The sequence below is a fragment of the Pongo abelii genome, chromosome 16 (genome assembly GCF_028885655.2).
Source record: "Pongo abelii isolate AG06213 chromosome 16, NHGRI_mPonAbe1-v2.0_pri, whole genome shotgun sequence".
Classification (NCBI taxonomy): Eukaryota; Metazoa; Chordata; class Mammalia; order Primates; family Hominidae; genus Pongo; species Pongo abelii.
Genome location: NC_072001.2, coordinates 39,664,543 through 39,682,590, shown reverse-complemented (window position 1 = coordinate 39,682,590; position 18,048 = coordinate 39,664,543). Strand labels below are relative to the sequence as shown.

The 18,048-nt window shown below is 36.5% G+C and overlaps 1 protein-coding gene across 5 annotated transcripts in view; it reads right to left on the bottom strand.

Annotated features, from left to right (window-relative positions):
- Positions 1 to 954: 954 nt before the first annotated feature.
- Positions 955 to 18,048, bottom strand: part of CDIN1 (CDAN1 interacting nuclease 1) — a 252,677-nt gene continuing 235,583 nt past the window's right edge. For 4 of the 5 annotated variants that reach the window (XM_063716570.1, XM_054531360.2, XM_054531362.2 and 1 more), the window contains one exon: positions 1,570 to 6,411. In XM_063716570.1, coding sequence (XP_063572640.1) covers positions 6,192 to 6,411 — 220 coding nt within the window. In that variant the 3' untranslated portion in view covers positions 1,570 to 6,191. Of the gene's footprint in view, positions 6,412 to 18,048 lie in introns of all 5 variants that reach the window. The other variant, XM_054531358.2, reaches the window with a different exon arrangement.

Genomic DNA, 18,048 nt, shown 5'->3' with positions numbered 1-18,048 from the left:
TAAATAAATACTTCGAATGTGAATGTCATATTTATCATTAACACCACTGACCTAAAAAAATGGTCCTACCAGAGCAGTATTAAGGAGAGTCCCTATCTTGCCTGGCACTGGAGCATTAAAGTCTCAGTAATCAGAATTAATACAGTTTTTGAAAAAAATCAACGATTTGGGGGTGTCATTTACATACAATAAAAATGAATCAATTTTAAGAGAAAAGTACAACAATTTGTTTATCCATTTACATGTTGATGGATGTTTGAGCTGTTTCCAGGTTTTGGCTACTATGAATTAAGTTCCTATAAATGTTCATTACAAGTCTTTGTGTTGACACGTTTTCATTTCTCTTGGATAAATATCCAAGGGTGGAATTGCTGGGTCATAGGGTAAATGTATGTTTAAAATTTTAAGAAATTGTTAAACTGTCTCAGTGTTGCACCATTTTACCTCCCCACTAGCAATGCATGAAAATTTTAATTTTTCCATATTCTCCCCAAATCTTGATATTGTCAGTCTCTAAAACTTTGGCTATTCTAATGGGTGTGTATATTTTGTGATTTTTATTTGCATTTTTCCTAATGACTAATAATGTTGAACACTTTTTCTTGTACTTATTGGCCAATTGTACATATTCTTTTGTGAAGTACCTGTTCAAATCATTTGCCCAGCTTCTAAAACTAGAGAGCTTGTCTTCTTACAACTCCTGAGTTGTAAGTGTTTTTAAAATACATATCCTGGATACAAATCTTTGTCAAATATGTTTTGTAAATATTTTCTCCTAGGCTATGGTTTGCCTTTTCCTTTTATTAGTGGTGTGTTTCAAAGAACAGAAGTTTTTCATTTCATTGAAGTCCAATTTATAATTTCTCTATCATGACACATGCTTTCTGTGGTTTATCTAAGAAATCTTTGTCAAGGTCAAATAATCTTTTTGTCTTATTTAAAAAATAATTTAATAAATTTATCTTTCATGTTTAGGCTCTGATCCATTTTGAGTTAATTTTTGCATATGGTGTGAGGCAGGGAATCTAGATTTCCTTCTCCTTATAAATGTATAGTTGTTCCCGCATTATATTTTGAAATACCTATGTTTTCTGCATTGAATTGCCTCAGCACATTTGTCAAAAATCAGTTGGCGTTTACGTCTAGGTCTATTTCCAGACTCTCTAGTCTGTTCTATTGATCTGTGTTTCTTCTTAGCACACTGCCATGATTCCTGAAGCTCTATACTAAGTCTTGAAGTTAGGTAGATTAGTTCTTCAATTTCATTTTTCTTTTTCGAAATCATCTTGGTTATTCTAGGTCCATTGCATTTCAATATTAATTTCAGAATTAACCCATCAACTTCTAGAAAAAAAAAAAACACTGCTGGTATTTTGCTTAAGATTGCATTGAGTCTATTGACCAATTTGTTGAGAACTGACATCTTAACAACATTAAGTTTTCTGATTCATGAATCTGATATTATTTATTTCAGACTTCTTTGTTTTTCTCAGTAGGAATTAACATATTTAAAAATAGTTTTTGTTAAAATTTATTTCTTAAAGATGAACTATAATTCTTCCTTTTGTGACTTGGGTCTTGTTATACCCTGAGCAGGACAATGTATGGACTACTGAAAACAAAAGCAGAACCAAGAAAAATCAAACCATTCTGATATCAGTCATAAGCAATTTCTCTTCCTTCTTCCACGTAATAATAATGTTCATAGAATAAAATTGGATTATTTTACAATGCAGATGCAATTGACTTACAGAGATTACTTTTTCTTTTATAGTCAGAAAAAATGATGACAATACACAGACACACAAAAAAATAACTATAGGTCTCTAAATTTTAACATTATAGATATGAATTTAGTTGATATGAAGATATCTAACTTCCATTTGAATGATGTATGGCATGAACATATCCTTAAATGACCTATTTAGAAGACAAGTGCTCTTTCTCAGGTTTTCACTTTTCTTCCTTGGCTATGTCATGGGCCCAAGGCCACATGACAACAACTGAAGACTGCATATACTGACTGTATGCTGAGTTTATATACTGGTTGTAGATTATAGATTGAGATTTTAGATTGAGAGTTTAGAGAGCAGATTATAGATTATAGATTAAGTTTAGATGTAGGTTGTAGATTATAGGAGAATTACCCTGTATGTTTTACTGTTGGCCTAACTTAGATTTGCTTAGCTTTCATGACTTTGGGAACTTCAGGAAATAGTATACTCTACAATTCCCTTATCCATAGTTTTGAAATCCAAAAAGCTCTGAAAACCTCTAATTTTTAGAAACTAATTTGGTTGTAAAACTTGATCTGACCTCAACTCATTTAGTGCCCAAACCTAACTAAACTGGCATGAGGCTATTTTTGGTCTTTTCTATCATTTAGTATAAATATTTAAAAAATTCACTGCAGAAATATTTATACATTTGATTATGGGATGCTGTTGCACACCCTGCTGGGATGTTACAAATGGTATGTGCATCATATTTTACCTTTCTAAACTCTGAAAAATTCTAAATTCTGAAATGCATGTGGGCCCAAAGGTATTAGGCAAGTGATTTTTGACTTGTATATCTGATTTCTTGTATATCCTGAAGTCATGCAGTCAAGCTGTGGTGAATTTGCAGAATTTAATTTTTTTGTTATATCTGATTTATAAGCAGTCATAAAAGTGGTAAAGTAGAAGTCTTTCATTTTTGGCAGCCCAGACTTCATTCCCCCTTTTTAACAGCTGCTGGCTCCTTTTGGGGCATGGCTTCTTCCCTATTGAGATGTCTCCTCAAAATATAGTAGCTGAAGAAGACAGAATTTCCTGCTTCCTGCCTCAGTGCTGTCAAGAGTTGGGCACATGTGAAACAAGCTTGGCTATTCAGATGAGCAGTCTTGCAACTTTGATTCTTGGATAAACAACCCAATGACTGAGTGAAAGACTAGACGTCACACAACTCAGCCACAAGTGCTGCCCAGCATGTTCCTGGATCTTAGCCTTCTCAACTTAGTATCTTCAAACTTCCCTAGCTCTCAGTACCTGTAAATGTGACCTTATTTGGAAATAAGATCTTTGCAGATATAATCAAATTAAGATAAGGTTATACTGAATTAGAGTGGATTTATAATCCAATATGACTAGAATCCTTATAAGAAGAGAAGAAACACACAAATACACAGTGAGAATGACATGTGACTACCCAGGCAACGATTGGGGTGATCGATCTACAAGCCAAGGAAGGATAAGGATTGCTGGGAAACACCAGAAGCTGGGAGAGGCAAGGAAGGACTGTGAGATAATAAATTTCTATTGTTTTAAGCAACCTAGTTCATGGTATTTTGTTACAGCAGTCCTTGGAAACCAATGTGCTATCAATAAATTCTGTTTGGGGTAAGTCAACCAGTTTGTTTTCCTTGTCTGCCACTAGGGATTCAAACATGCTAAGTAAAAATCTACATACCTTTATGTGATTCATGGATGTTATACATTATTTTACAATTCTAAACAGGAATATATTTAGATAAAATATTAAATGTTGCTACCTGGAAAACAACAAGTATCAAAGCTGAGAAAGAGACAGAGAGAAGAAAATAGTTCAGAAATTCAGACACAAAACTACAGAGCAACTGAAATCTTGAAGGTTTCCAAAATAAAATATTATGTTGCTCATAGCAACAAATTAGTGAATAGCCAATCAGGGCTTGCCTTTAAAATATATTAAAATAGTCTGTCCTTTACATAAGAGAAAGTCTTTTTTATGTTATGATTGCTTTCCAGGATATATTACATTATGATAAACGATTATCTACATTGTTTTGACAATCAGGGAATTTATGAATGAGAAACCGATTTGCCTGCAGTGATGAATTGAATTGTAAAAAAAAAAGCATTAGCAATGATGATACTTTTAAAAATGTGTTTAAGAATTGTGTTACAGTTTTGCTTTCTTTTTAATTAGGAGGAAGAGAAAAAAAAGGCAGCCAAAAGGCATTTATTTTGTAGTAACAAGCATCTGACAGCTCTCATTAGAAGAATTCACTCGCAAATCCGAAGGTATAGGCTGGTTTGTTTTTGCTCTATCACACTTACATGACCTCTCAGCTGCAGTATTGAGATCTCCTACTCGTGTTTTTAACCTTGTGCATGGGGCAATGTCGCAAACTTTTGCTGCTAGTTGTTCTGAGGTTTCTTAGGGTGAGAAAATGATGATTTTCACCGGTTTTAGGAGGGTATGTAGCAATTGGGACCCTGGGCTTAAAGATCTGCAGGTTAGGCATGAAGTGCCTCCTGGATTTGTAGGAAATAAATCTCAAGGTGAAACAGAAATTATGACTACTTTTCTCCATTTATGCCTTAAAAAAATCCAAAATAGAACGCAATAAAAACCCAAGAAGTTAGATTACCTGTTGAGGAAAAAAGAAAGTGTCAAAGTTGAAGTATTACTAACAGACATGGTAAGATTATTTATACCAAGATTGCTTCAAAATTCTGTTAAGGCTTGCAATTGCAACTGCACCATGGTTAGGTGTTGCTTGGGGAGGTTAGCTGGCTGCCTGCCAAACAACCTCACAGTTTGGCATTCATCTTGATGAATTTAAAGTACAGCCTTTTCAGATTTGCAGGCTCTGAAATTGATGTATTCAGCATCCTGAGACTCACATGTACCAAGCTCACATGAGCCTGATATGTAAATCAGAATGCTAAAATAAAATATATCATAAGAAGCCTTTCTCACCGGCAAAGGAAAATCTAAATGAGAATCTAAGTTGTAATGAGAAATAGGCTTGAAACGTATGGAATCAGAACATGGGAGATCAGTCATATGATTCAAATTTCAATGGCCTTGCTAGCCAGATGCATTCACCTCCATTAGCAAAGACCTACCAGTGGGACCTGATGGGCTGGCTGTGAGAACTTGGACTTCTAGCCCTTGGCTGTGCTGGTCACCCACTGCCAGCTGCTTTACTTCTGACTCAGTACCCTCCAACTTCCAGTGTGACTCTTCAGAAAGGCCATTTCCTTCTCTAGATGTTTTAATGTCATTAGTAAAGTATCTGCTTTTGACATATGTCATCACCCGAATCTTTAACCTAGGAGAAATCTTTCACTCATGTTGGAATGCCTTATTTACCTACAAATCAATAATTTTCCACCATGTAATATTTAAATGTTTCCCAATTTAATAAATTCCGGTTTGGAGGAAATCTTACTTTTGCCCTGTGTATTATCTACAGTCACCAAGACCCTGAAAATGTCTTTTCCTCTTCACATTACACACAAGGAAACCAGACTGTGAACATAACAATGAGTTACTTGAGAATTAAAGGTAAGTCAGTGATGCATACCTGGTTCATGTAGTTAATTAGTGAACGTTGGTGGAGTGAATGAGTGTGAGTGTGAATGATGAGTATGGCTGACATGTTTTGAATTTGACTTGAAATGGAACAGCAGAGGACATTGATGCAGAGATTTTCCTGCTCATCACTTTATGATCATCAAAGATACTTTTTTAATTAAATAAAATCTTTACTAATGAGTAACCTTTCAAGTTCCTATTATGCCGAACATATTCAGTTCACAGTGAAAAGTGGCAATGACCTGATTTTGCCATTTCGTTTTAATAATTTAGACTGTTTTCTTTTTCTGAGGCAATTTAGGCACAAATAGTAAGATGCTGCCCCTGAAAAAAATTGCCAATAATTACAAGATCACATTCTATCCTGCTATTTTCCTCAGGACACGAAACTCCTGTCCTTACTGGAGAACTAGCTTAGCGGTCTCCCTATAGTATTAGTCCATCAATGGATATAGGTATTGAGTGTCTTTTATGTATAGGGTATTGTGCTAATTGCAGCAGTATAGTTATTACTACACATGTTCTTCACCTTCGGACATATTAGTTGAAAAGTCAATATCTACATAAGAAAAGTTAGTTATCATTACAAAGCAAATACAAAAGAAGTGGAAGAAACATTAAAGACCATAAGCATTTATACAAAACCACTCACCAGAGCTGGAGAAGTTGGGGAATTCTTCAGGGGCTTTATGAAGACTTTATTTTCTTCTCATGTTACCCCAACTTTCTCTTGTTCACACACAAAATCATTGTTTAAGTATTTTATGTTCAAAGATATTCTATCAGGCTGGGCACAGTGGTTCATGCCTGTAATCCCAGCACTTTGGGAGGCCAAGGGAGGTGGATCACAAGGTCAGGAGTTCAAGACTAGCCTGGCCAAGATGGTGAAACCCTGTCTCTACTAAAAATACAAAAATTAGCTGGGCGTGGTGGTGGGCGCTTGTAATCCCAGCTGTAATCCCAGGAGGCTGAGGCAGAGAATTGCTTGAATCTGGGAGGCAGAGGTTGCAGTGAGCTGAGATCATGCCACTGCACTCCAGCCTGGGTGACAGAGCGAGACTCCATCTAAAAAAAAAAAAAAAAAAAAGATATTCTGTCTTCTTGGATTATATAATATATTCTGAACTTTCAAGCCAAGTATAATGGCAAAGCCAACTTCTTTCACTACATTTTCTTCTTAGGTCTTTATATATAAATGACTTCCAGGATCATATCTCCAGGGCAGTCCCCCTTCCCTCTGACCTCCAGACTTACTCTTTGACTATCAGTTTGACACCTGCATTTGGTTGTATGGCAGTAGGCATCTCAAACTTACTATATCCAACACAGAACTCTAGATTTCTACTCCACTTGTTCTTCACCACCGTCACAAGCCCAAGGTCTTCCTCAGCTCTGTGAATGGAACCACCATCTAACCACACGCTCAAGTAAAAAACCTAGAAGTCACTCTTGAGTGCTGTTTTCTTCTCACTTTTCCTCCTCTTTGCCTCCCTCAATCTATCCAAAAGTCCTCCAGGTTCTACCTCCAAAATACATTTTATATCTATCCGCTTTTACTAACCTAGGCCAAGCTACCATCATTTCTTGCCTGGTCTCTCTTTTTATTCTTTAAACCTAATTTTTTTATTGTGGTAAAATATACAGACAATCCCCAATTTATGAAGGTTCTACTTATGATTTTTTTTACTTTGCAATGATTCAGAAGCAATAGGCATTCAGTAGAAACCATACTTCAAGTATCCATACAGCCATTCTGAACATTTTATTATAAAATAGGCTACGTGTTAGATGATTTGCCCAACTGTCAGCTAATGTAAGTGTTCTGAGCATGTTTAAGGTAGGTTAGGCTAAGCTATGTTGTTCAGTAGGTTAGGTAGATAAAATGCCTTTCAAAGCTGGGAACAGTGGCTCGTAATCCCAGAACTTTGGGAGGCCAAAGCGGGCAGATCACAAGGTCAAGAGATTGAGACTATCCTGGCCAACATGGTGAAACCCTGTCTCTACTAAAAAACAAAAATTAGCTGGGCGTGGTGGCACTGCCTGTAGTCCCAGCTACTTGGGAGGCTGAGGCAGGAGAATCACTTGAACCCGATAGGTGGAGGTTGCAGTGAGCCAAGATTGTGCCACTGCACTCCAGTCTGGCAACAGAGTGAGACTGCATCTCAAAAAAAAATGCATTTCAACTTATAATATTTATTTTTGTCTTTCTTCTTTCTTTTTTTTTTTTTTTTTGAGATCAGCTCTGTTGCCTGCCTGGGCTCAAGTGATCCTCTCACATCAGCCTTTCAAGTAGCTGAAACCACAGGTGTGTGCCACCACGCCTGGTGAATTTTTTAATTTTCTGTAGAAACAGGGTCTTACCATGTTGCCCAGGCTGGTCTCAGACTCCTGGGCTCAAGCAATCCTCCTGCCTTGGCTTCCCAATGTTTTGGGATTACAGGCATGAGCCACTGTGCCCAGCCTCTGTCACATCTATTCTCTTTTCTTCACTGCATTTATCACTATTTAACATTGACATGCTTATTCATTGGTTGGCTTATTTATAGTCTGTCTTCCTATTTTAGTATCTGCCACCATAGCACTACTGACCAGCGGATCTAATAATTACAAAGTTAGTTGCTTTCTTATTTTTACTCTCCTGTGGTGAAATTAGTATATTAATCTTCTAAATGTAATACTTAGGCATTTGCAAAATGGCACATCACACTTCAACTATAGTATGCTCTCTGTGATTGTGGTAGCTAGACTATAATAGTACATCACGGCGAGGTTGAGACTAGACATCTGAAAAGTGAATATGTGCCTTGGAAGTACTTAAGACATAGCAGATCAATATATTTGGATGGCCATGTCAAAGTCAGTGTGTAATTTGTATTAAGTGAGTGTGGACACTCATAGATGGTACCTATAGATCCTTGCTGTTATTGATCACATAACGCTGTCACGGGAAAAAATTGTGCACACACCCTTAAACTCTGTGCATTTATTTACAAATTGTTTATAAATTGTTAGTATTTACTTACAAATATTGGAAAATATTGGTAAAATTAGTAAAATATATTAAATGTTAGTAAAATTAAGTTTTTATTTTTTAAGATTAAAAAGCAAATAGAGGTTCCAATATACTTTTTCTACATATACTCTGGGATAAATGCTTCCCACTCTTGAGTCTACTGGCCTAATCACAGACCATGAAGTATGTCAAGAGCAAAGCTCTCTTCACTGTCATTGATCAATCTTCTGTCAATATACTTTGTGGAGGTATAGATCTCGTTCAGCTCCCTATCATGACAGAATGACAGTTGTCTGCCTCTCCTTAAAATGCAGGGAGAACACTTGATGGTCTCTGGTATGATCTACTACTTTTTTGTTGAGTAAAGTTATTAATGTTCTAGCCTTAATTTTCCTTCAGACCCTTCTGGTGGATATAATCTTCTGCATTTTTTCCTTTTCCTTTTTTTTTTTTTTTTAAATAATCAAAGGAGTCTTTGTGTTGCAGTATGACACTAGGGAAAGTTTTTATATAGCTCATCAGGAATTCACATATGACCTCACTGGACAATATTCAGCTTATACTTCATCACATCATGTAATTTATGTGAAAAAATTTAAACGAATAAGGCTTTCAGAATAAGAATGTTTTATATTTAGCAAAGTAGTTGAAAGAGACATATGTGACAATTTTGCCCATTGTTTATACATTTATTCTAATGAATATGATTAGTTTTATTTAACAAATAGAATTGTATAAAGTCATCTTTTCATTGAAGTTAAGCATACTATGTATATACTGTAAGTTGCTAAGGTTTGGTGAAAGTTGAGGTTTTTGGGGGTGCTTGGCATAATGAGTTTTTTGCTCAATGAATTGATTTTCCAGTTACATTCTTTTCAAAATTAAGAGAGAAAAAAAAATTCTTCACCTCATAGCATTTGAATTATCACTCTGTGATCAGATAGTCTGAATAGTTTCCACCAAATTGAAAATTTTCTGTTTCCATGAGCTTTGTAAAAGAGTCTTCCTATTTTAAGAGGAGAAAGAGGAAAAAGCAAAGTTGTCTGTATGGGAGGCCAGGTCTATTCTCGGCTTTGTCACTAATTACTGTGTGGCCTCCTGCAGGTCCCTTTGTCTCTCCAGTATGATTGTTTTCTTATCTATTGAATGGACACAGTAATTCCAGTTCTCCCTCACATTTTTAGGAAGTGCTTTAACTCTGCAGGGATATGCATGGAAATGACTATATAAGTAAAAAAATTTTGCCATAAAAGCTGTTCACACGTAAAATATTACTATACACGAGTTTCAATTTAAAAACTGTTTTTTGTGTATCTACTGTGTTATGTTTTATCACTGTTTGCAAATAACCTTTTTATTTTCTAGCAGTTTTAGATTTACAGAAAAGCTGTGAACATAGAGTTCCTATATACCCTGCATCCAGTTTCCCCTATTATCAACATTTTAGATTAGTATCTTATCCTTATTTTTAACAACTAAAATAAATATTATTCTGTATGTTCAAGGACTGAAAAATAAATGTGGCATCCCCTGATTCCTTTTCTGTGATCTTAGCTTCCCACTCCCCCACTAGCCCATGAAAAACAATGTATTTGTTGAATGTGTAGTATGTGTGTTATGTGAACTCTTTGGTATAAGTTTGGCTATTTTCAGTCATAATGGTAGCAACCAAAACAAAAATTTTGTGCAGTCCTGTCATTTAATCATCTTGTCAGTACCCCAAGGTGACTTTTTTCAAGAGCTCTGTTGATACCGTGTGTGTGTGTGTTCAAATAACAGAAAGACCTGACCCAACTGGCTTAAGGAGTAAAGAAAATGTATTATCTCAGATGACAGGAGATGTGGAGATAGGAGAGTTCTGGGATTGATGCAGCAACTCAGGGACATCAGGAGAGTCTTAGGCTTCTTCCATTTTAATTAAATTTATTTAATTAGTTAACTTTTTTAGACAGGGTCTGGCACTGTCGCCCAGGTTGGAGTGCAGTGGTGCTATGTTGGCTCACTGCAACCTCCGCCTCCGGGGCTGTTGATTCTCCCACTTCAGCCTCCTTGGTAGCTGTGGCCACAGGCGCATACCACTGTGCTCAGCTACTGTTTTTTTTTTTTTTTTTTGTAGAGACAGGGTTTCCTCCTGTTGCCCTGGCTGGTCTTGAACCCCTGGGCTCAACCAACCCTCCTGCCTTGTCCTCCCAAAGTGCTGGGATTACAGGCAGGAGGCACCATGCCAGGCTTCTTTCATTTCTCTGCCTTGTCGTTTTCAGTGAGTTGGCTCTTCTGCAGTCTAGCACTGCTCCTCGTTGCTGGATTGCTGTAGCAGTTCCCACATTTTATCCAGAGGCTACCACAAATGGTAGAAAAGAGGTTGTTTCTCCCTTTGTGGTTCTTGATCAGCAAAGAATACCTTTCCCAGAAGCCCTCCAGAAGACTTTCTATTTGGTTTCATCCAATTTGCATCATATGCCCGTGCTACACCAATTAATGGTAAGGAAAGGAGGGCGCCATGACTGGCTTATAGTAATCATGACATGTCCCTTGGGGCTGGGATTGGTATTCTTTTCCTTTGAGAAAGTATGTGGCCATCTAAGGGACAGGGAACACCTAAACAAAAGTGACCTTTGGGTAGAAAGAAAGTGTGGCAGTGGTGATGAGTGGCTGCTGGGTAAGCATTAACAAAAGCAACTTCAACAGATATTATTAAACTTGCATAATAATGGTGAGTGGAATAAATTTAAATAATAAGATAGCTAATGCATATATTTGCATATTATGGGCCAGGTATTATTCTAAGAAAGTGGATTCTGTAATATCATCAAAGTATGTTCTAACTTACTTTAAAGCAATGTAGATTTGAGAATTCAGTACGGTTCTTTGGGGCCATTAAAATGTGCAAAGCTGCCCATTTTACAGATTGAGACAATATATGCTGAATAAATATTTGTTGAACTGTACTGAATGACTTTTTTTCCTGAAACTTTAAAGCAAGATATATATTTTGCTTTTTCTGGTTGTCTTGAATACAGTTTACTCTTTTACATTTTGGCCCTTAGACCATTTTGCCTTTATTGTTTAATGTATTGAATATACATATTTCAAGTGGAGTTAGTATGAATAAATTAATACAGATAACATTTTATATATAATGAATTGCATTAAAAAAGCTTAACTTATAACTGTCAGAACATTACTAAAATTTGAAGAATTCATTTGAAACTATTAATCATCTATTTTTAAAATTTTACATTTGTTTGACTTTTTGGTGTTTTACTGAGGTTTAATTTACTATGAATTCACTCATTTTTGGCACACAGTGTTCTATGATTTTAACACATTTATACAGTGTGCAACCACCAGAATTAAGAGGGAGAAAATTTACAACATTTTAAAAAGTTCTCAGATGCTTCTTTGTAGTCAATTTCCTCCCCTCCACCACATCTCCAACCCCTGGCAATTATTGCTTTGATTTCTGTTCCTACAGTTTTTCTTTTTCCAGAATATTGTATAAATGGAGTCATATAGTATATAGCCTTTTGAATCTGACTTCTTTCACTCAGCTTAAGTCTTTTGAGATTTATCCATGTTGGGGTATGCATCTGTGGTTGGTTCTTTTTTATTACTGAGTTGTGTCCAGTTGTATGGATGTACCACAGTTTGTGTATTCATTCAGAAGGTGGTGGGCATTTGGTTTGTTTCCAGTTTTTGGCATTCGTGAATAACATTGCTATAAATACTTGTGAAGAGGTTTTTGTGAGTACATTTGTCTTTATATCTCTTGGGTAAATGTCTAGCGGAATTGCTGGGTTGTAAGGTAACTGTGTATTTAATTTTATAAGAAAATGCCAAGTTGTTTAACCAAGTTAACCATTTTGCATTCCTACCAGCTCTGTATGAGAGTTCCAGTTGCTCCACATCTTCCCTCAACATTTGGTAATGTCAATGTTTAATATAAGGTATTCTAATAGGTATGTAGTAGTATCACACTGATTTTCATTTGTATTTCACTAATGACTAATGATGCTGAGTATCTTTTTATGTACTTACACAACACATCTCTTCATTGGTGAAATGACTATTCAGATCTTTTGCCCATTATTTTTTACTGGCTTATTTGTTTTCTTATCACTGAGTATTGAGAGTTTTTAAATATTCTGGATACAAGTTTTTAATCAGCTAGAATTCACAAATATTTCATCCCAGTCTGTTACTTACGCTTTCATTTTCTTAACTGTGTCTTAGGAAACTAATCTATTATTAAGATTCAAATTTGTATGTTCTAGGTTAAGGGAAATAAAAACATTTTATATTATGATTTCTTGAAGATTGCTTACATGCAGGTTAAGCTAAAATGCCTTTCTAAACCTCAAAAGGCCATGATAATTTTAAAATAAATTTTTCTCTAATATCCTGAAAAAAATGTTAAGCAACAATAACATTAAGGCTTTCTAAAATACTACAATTATGAGCTGTTGATATTCATAATATTTATATCTGTCCTGAAGGTTTGCAGCATGATTACTACTTGTCATAGAAAATTAAACTGTAGAACAATGTTCATTAAGTTTTCCTTATGGCTCATTATAACATTGCTATAATGCCAGATGAACCTCACCCCAACCCACATCCCCTAAAAAAACAAGAGTTATCAATGAGCCACTGGGATAATGTCATATTAATTAAAGAGAATATTAAGTCAATACTCTGGTTTTTCTGTTATACAATATTCGGAAACTTTATTAGTTGAGATAGACCAGTCTGATGCTATGGTAATAATTCCCAAATCTCAATGCTTAACACATAAAGGTTTATTTCTTGCTGTTTTTAAAAGGACTGCTGTAGGATGGTGGTGGTGGTATGTAGGTTGCTCTATTTAGTTTATCTGTGCTCCAGGATGCTGGAGATTCCACTTCTGGAACTTTGGTTGGGTGTTACAGCAAGAGAGGAGAAAGAATGAAGAATCCTGCAGTGTTTCTCATTGTCTCCCTGACACATACAGGTCTCATCCACTCACATTTCATTAGCTAGAATTTGTAATGTGGCCCCAAGGGGGCTGGAAATTGTGTAGTCTCTCGTATGGTCTGGAAGTTGGGAAAAACTGAATATCGGTGAGCACTAACAATGTTTACCACATTTTCTAAAATAGCATAAAAGATAAATTATAATAACATTATGTAAACTAGAGGAACATTTTGAAATAGTTTTACTACTTACTGGATAGGAAATCTTGGACAAGCTACCTAACCTCTCTGAGCTTCAATGACCCCATCTGGAAAAGGGGTAATAGCAATAGCTAACACTTATCAAGTGTTTATAAGGTGTCAGGTTCTGTTATGAATACTCTACCTATATTAAATGCATTAATCTTTACAATTCACACACAAGAGGCACTTATTATCTCCATTGTTATACATGAGACAACTGTGGCACAAGGATGCAAAGCAACTAGCATCACCCAGACAGCATGTGAGAGTTGGATCTGTGATTGAAGCCCAGGTATCTGGTGCCAGTGCTCCTCGACTCCATGACTAGGCTTTACCTCTTCTTTAATAGCTAATCACACACATTTGAATGAGATGTGTATTAAGTACTTAAGTTGCCATTGCAACATTTTAGATATTCTGGCAAAATAGAAAGCTGGCTAACATATTCAACTGAATAATTCAGTGAACATGGTGTTCTTTTTTGGAGGTGGGGCGTAGAGAGGGAAAAGGAAAGGGTTATCCCAAAATTATTGTATATGTGGCCAAGGGTTTCTGTCCACAGTTCTCTATGGGGGCCTTTTACTTTCCGTAACTCATTTTAAAATTCTGATCTCAATACTAATAATGATGCCTTTGAAGACTTCAGTTCTGGCACAGGGACTTGATAGATATTCACAGAATCCTACTATAGACTGAATTTGATGGGGATGCTCCATAATAAATTACTGGGTCCCTCTTCTCTCCAAGGGAAGTTAACTTCCATCACAGCACTCTTAAGAGTTTCAGATTGCATAGAAATCAGTGTTTCTGGATATGTCTGAGCAATCAGTGACTTTGTTAAACATTTCAACTGGATCTCTCCGACCATGCAGTATAAGAAATTACCAAGGGTTCTATTCTAGAAAGCCACCAGATTCCTTTGTCAGTTAGAAATGCTTTTGGGTGCAAGTAACAGAATACCTAATAAATAATAATTGAAACAAGAGGAGTTTATTTTTCTCACATAGTAAGGAGACTGAGGGTTGGCAATGCTGACATGGGCTCAGTGGCTCTAGTGGTTTCTTATCTTTTTCCTCATTTTCTTGATGGCCACTAAAGCTATAACCATTCCATCCTTACATCAAAAGGAAGGGGATGACAGTAAAGGGAAGAAAAGCTTTCTATGAAACTTCACAAGGGGTGTCACAGTCACAACGGTATCACATGCTCATCATTGGCCCAGTTCACCAGTGCTGTGAAGAGGCTGAGCATCTTCCTCCAAACTCCTGATTAAAATGCATTCTGCCAGACAGGATAAAGGAGTGTGTGTGCATATGTATGTGTGTAAATGGTTTGTGTAAACAATAAATTGTAGATGAAATACTGTGTAGACACACATTCTTTCTCACAGGCATCCAGGAACAGATAATTCCCTAACTGGGTTTTCATTGTGAGGGCCTATTAGTTGCTCTGGAACTGACCTGAGCCCTCTGAAAGTGGCAATATTGACTCCCAGCCCTAGAAGATGAGGGCCAATCAGGCTGTCTCTAGTGAGCCTCCAATTTCAGCATATGGGGGGTTATGGTTCCCACAGCAGTCAGGAAGCCCTTCCTCATCACATCTCCAACAAGAAGCCCTTCCTCATCACATCTCCTCAACACATCTCCAAGAATGAATGAACTGATTATTTTGGCAACTCTGTAATTCGATTTCACTGCATTGTAAACTCAGATCGATTTTAGTTAATAATCAGATCACGCCATTTCAGGACAGTTGTGTCAGGCTTAACATTTTTAACAAGCTGGGTGCCAGCTGAATCTGATGCAAATTAATTTGAAATTTTCAAATTCTGTTAACAAAAGAGTCTGGATTATCTTTATACCACGAAGTCTATCATGCTAAATGGGTCCATCGCAAAGTTATTCTTGAGGACTGTAACTTCTGTTCTGCTGAACTTTTATTATTTTGAGTTAAAAGAGGTAATTTTTTTTTCCTCTCTAATTCCCCCTTTCATAATTTACGCAACACATTTGCAATAGAAGGAGCTATTGAGGGCACCACATTAGGACAATGTTACAGAGCACACCACCAGTTTTCTTTCAGATGTTCTCATCCACCATTGAGGTTGGAAGTTTGAAGAGTGCAACTGAAAGAGCCTACCAATATGCCTCAACTTGGTATCCCTGTCTTTTAGTGTTGCATGAGATATTACTAACAAGCTATGAAAAGACAGCCTCTGAGTGCTGAATATAAGTTGGTCTGGGAAATTTACTTATTGATTTATTAATTTTATTTTTTTGAGACAGAGTCTCGCTCTGTTGCCCAGGCTGGAGTGCAGTGATGCAATCTCGGCTTGCTGCAACCTCTGCCTCCCGGCTTCAAGTGATTCTTGTGCCTCAGCCTCCCAAGTAGCTGGGACAACAGGCGTACACCATCACGCCCAGCTAATTTTTTTACTTTTAGTAGAGATGAGGTTTCACCATATTGGCCAGGCTGGTCTTGAACTCCTAACCTCAAATGATCTGCCCACCTCACCCTCCCAAAGTGCCGGGATTATAGGCGTGAGCCATGGTGTCCAGCTACAGTTTGTACTACAATGTAATATTTGTGGTTGGGTGAAAACACATTTTAATATTTATTTTAAAAATTATTTTTTTATTTTTCAGATAGCATATATTATGGAGGGAGAAATCATTCTCTTCAGTGTAAGTGTTCTTTCAAGCTTTTTTTTAATGTTGTAAATAAATAAGCAACTTCTACAAGAAGCAAAACAACATTAGTTAAGTCCTCTGTAAGCAACAAAAGACCACTTATCTAACTGGCAGCTTAGTTAACTGGAACTTAGATGGGAAGCTTAGTTCATTGTTTGCAGAATGTTCTGAAGCCCCCAGATGAGAGAAGCCACATTTTTCGATATCTGGCACTTTTGTAACAGTGTTTTCAGCCGCCCAGGAGAGCTGATTCGGAATCTGCCTCCAACATCACCGGCCTGTGTTTTGTGAGGGGAGCATCAGTACTTGGTTCAATTGTTTAGAAATTATACAGCTTGCCTGTGACCTAAGGAGGTTTACGTTTAGGAGTGGTGCGCTGTCGAAAATCATGTCCTTTTAAAAAGCCACCCCAAAAAGTGTCACAGTCATCAATCAGAGGAAGAATCCAGGAACAAACTAGTGATTTCCCCAAATTCCTTTTGCTTTGCCTTTTTGTTTTTTCAAAGATCAAATTCGAATAGCATTTTATGCTTTCTTTCACTGAAAAGAATGGCCTGAAGAAGGTATTTCACAACTAAGAATTAACAATGACCCGGAGAAGGTATTTCAATCCTCTTAAAGAAAGCTTTTATAGTATGACAAACCTGTGCATCTTTAGGGGGCTCATCTTGTGCATGGTGGATTTGAGCCGTCAGTCAGATGCGGAAGTCCTGGCTGGTTCCTGTGCTGTGCCGCCGCTGAAGCTGTATTTATGGCAAAGCCTTCAGTCACTATCAAAAGAAACATGGGCTCACTGTCTCTGAGCTTCTCCTCTGAGCAGAGGAATGTTAAACCAGACATCTGTCTGCGAAAACAATCAACTAAACATATGCCTACTCTCAAAGGAGGATCTTGTTCTGCCTGTCTCTTAAGTTTTGGAAAATGGCTTTTCCTAAATGAGCTTTAGAAAAGCAATAATAAGCCAAGCTACACACCTTATAGTGATTTTTATATTAACACAGAAAACACACATTTTTAATGCTGTATATCATTCCAGTAGAATCTTCAATGGGTGTAGTAATATAATTATAATTATAAACACATAATACAACTATAATATATAATACTTGTTTTATTAGAGCTATGCTTTATGATGTATTAGGCACTAATCTTATTTAACCCTCATAACAGTCCTGTGTGATAGGCATAATTTCAATTTTACAAATGAAGAAACTGAAGCTTTTAGAGAGTTTGGTTATATTTAAGTGCAGAGGCGGGGATTCCAGACTCTCGTCAAAGCTTGTGTCTTAGCCACTAGGCTCTACTGCCTACAGTTCTAGAATACTATATACTGGTCATTCCTGGTGATGATCAGTAGATGTTCATGAATTACTGTTGGTTTAAATATTACCTTATCCTTACAGGAAGAGAAGATGGTAAACATAATATCTGTGGATTTTTTTTTCCAGTAGAAGAAAAGTCAATATATAAATTGACCAAAGGAAAAAATTGTCTTCAGTCCTTCCAAATTCATTCTTAGTGGCATATCCTTAGGCACATGGCAATGTATAGAAAATGACTGTCATCAAACGTTAAGGATTTTAGGATAGTAAAGTACTGATAAAATGAAAAACTATTTCTGTCAAAATGCTCAGCTGATTTCCACCATAGAGAGATCTGGGCAGGACCAAAACAGTAAGGTTCAGAATGTTCATTAAAAATATACCAGGACCCTTTACTTTGTAAATAGTCAACATAACTTATGGGATTGGAAATTCCTTGGAATAAAATATTAACCCTATGAAGGAAAGGGCACTGGACAGGA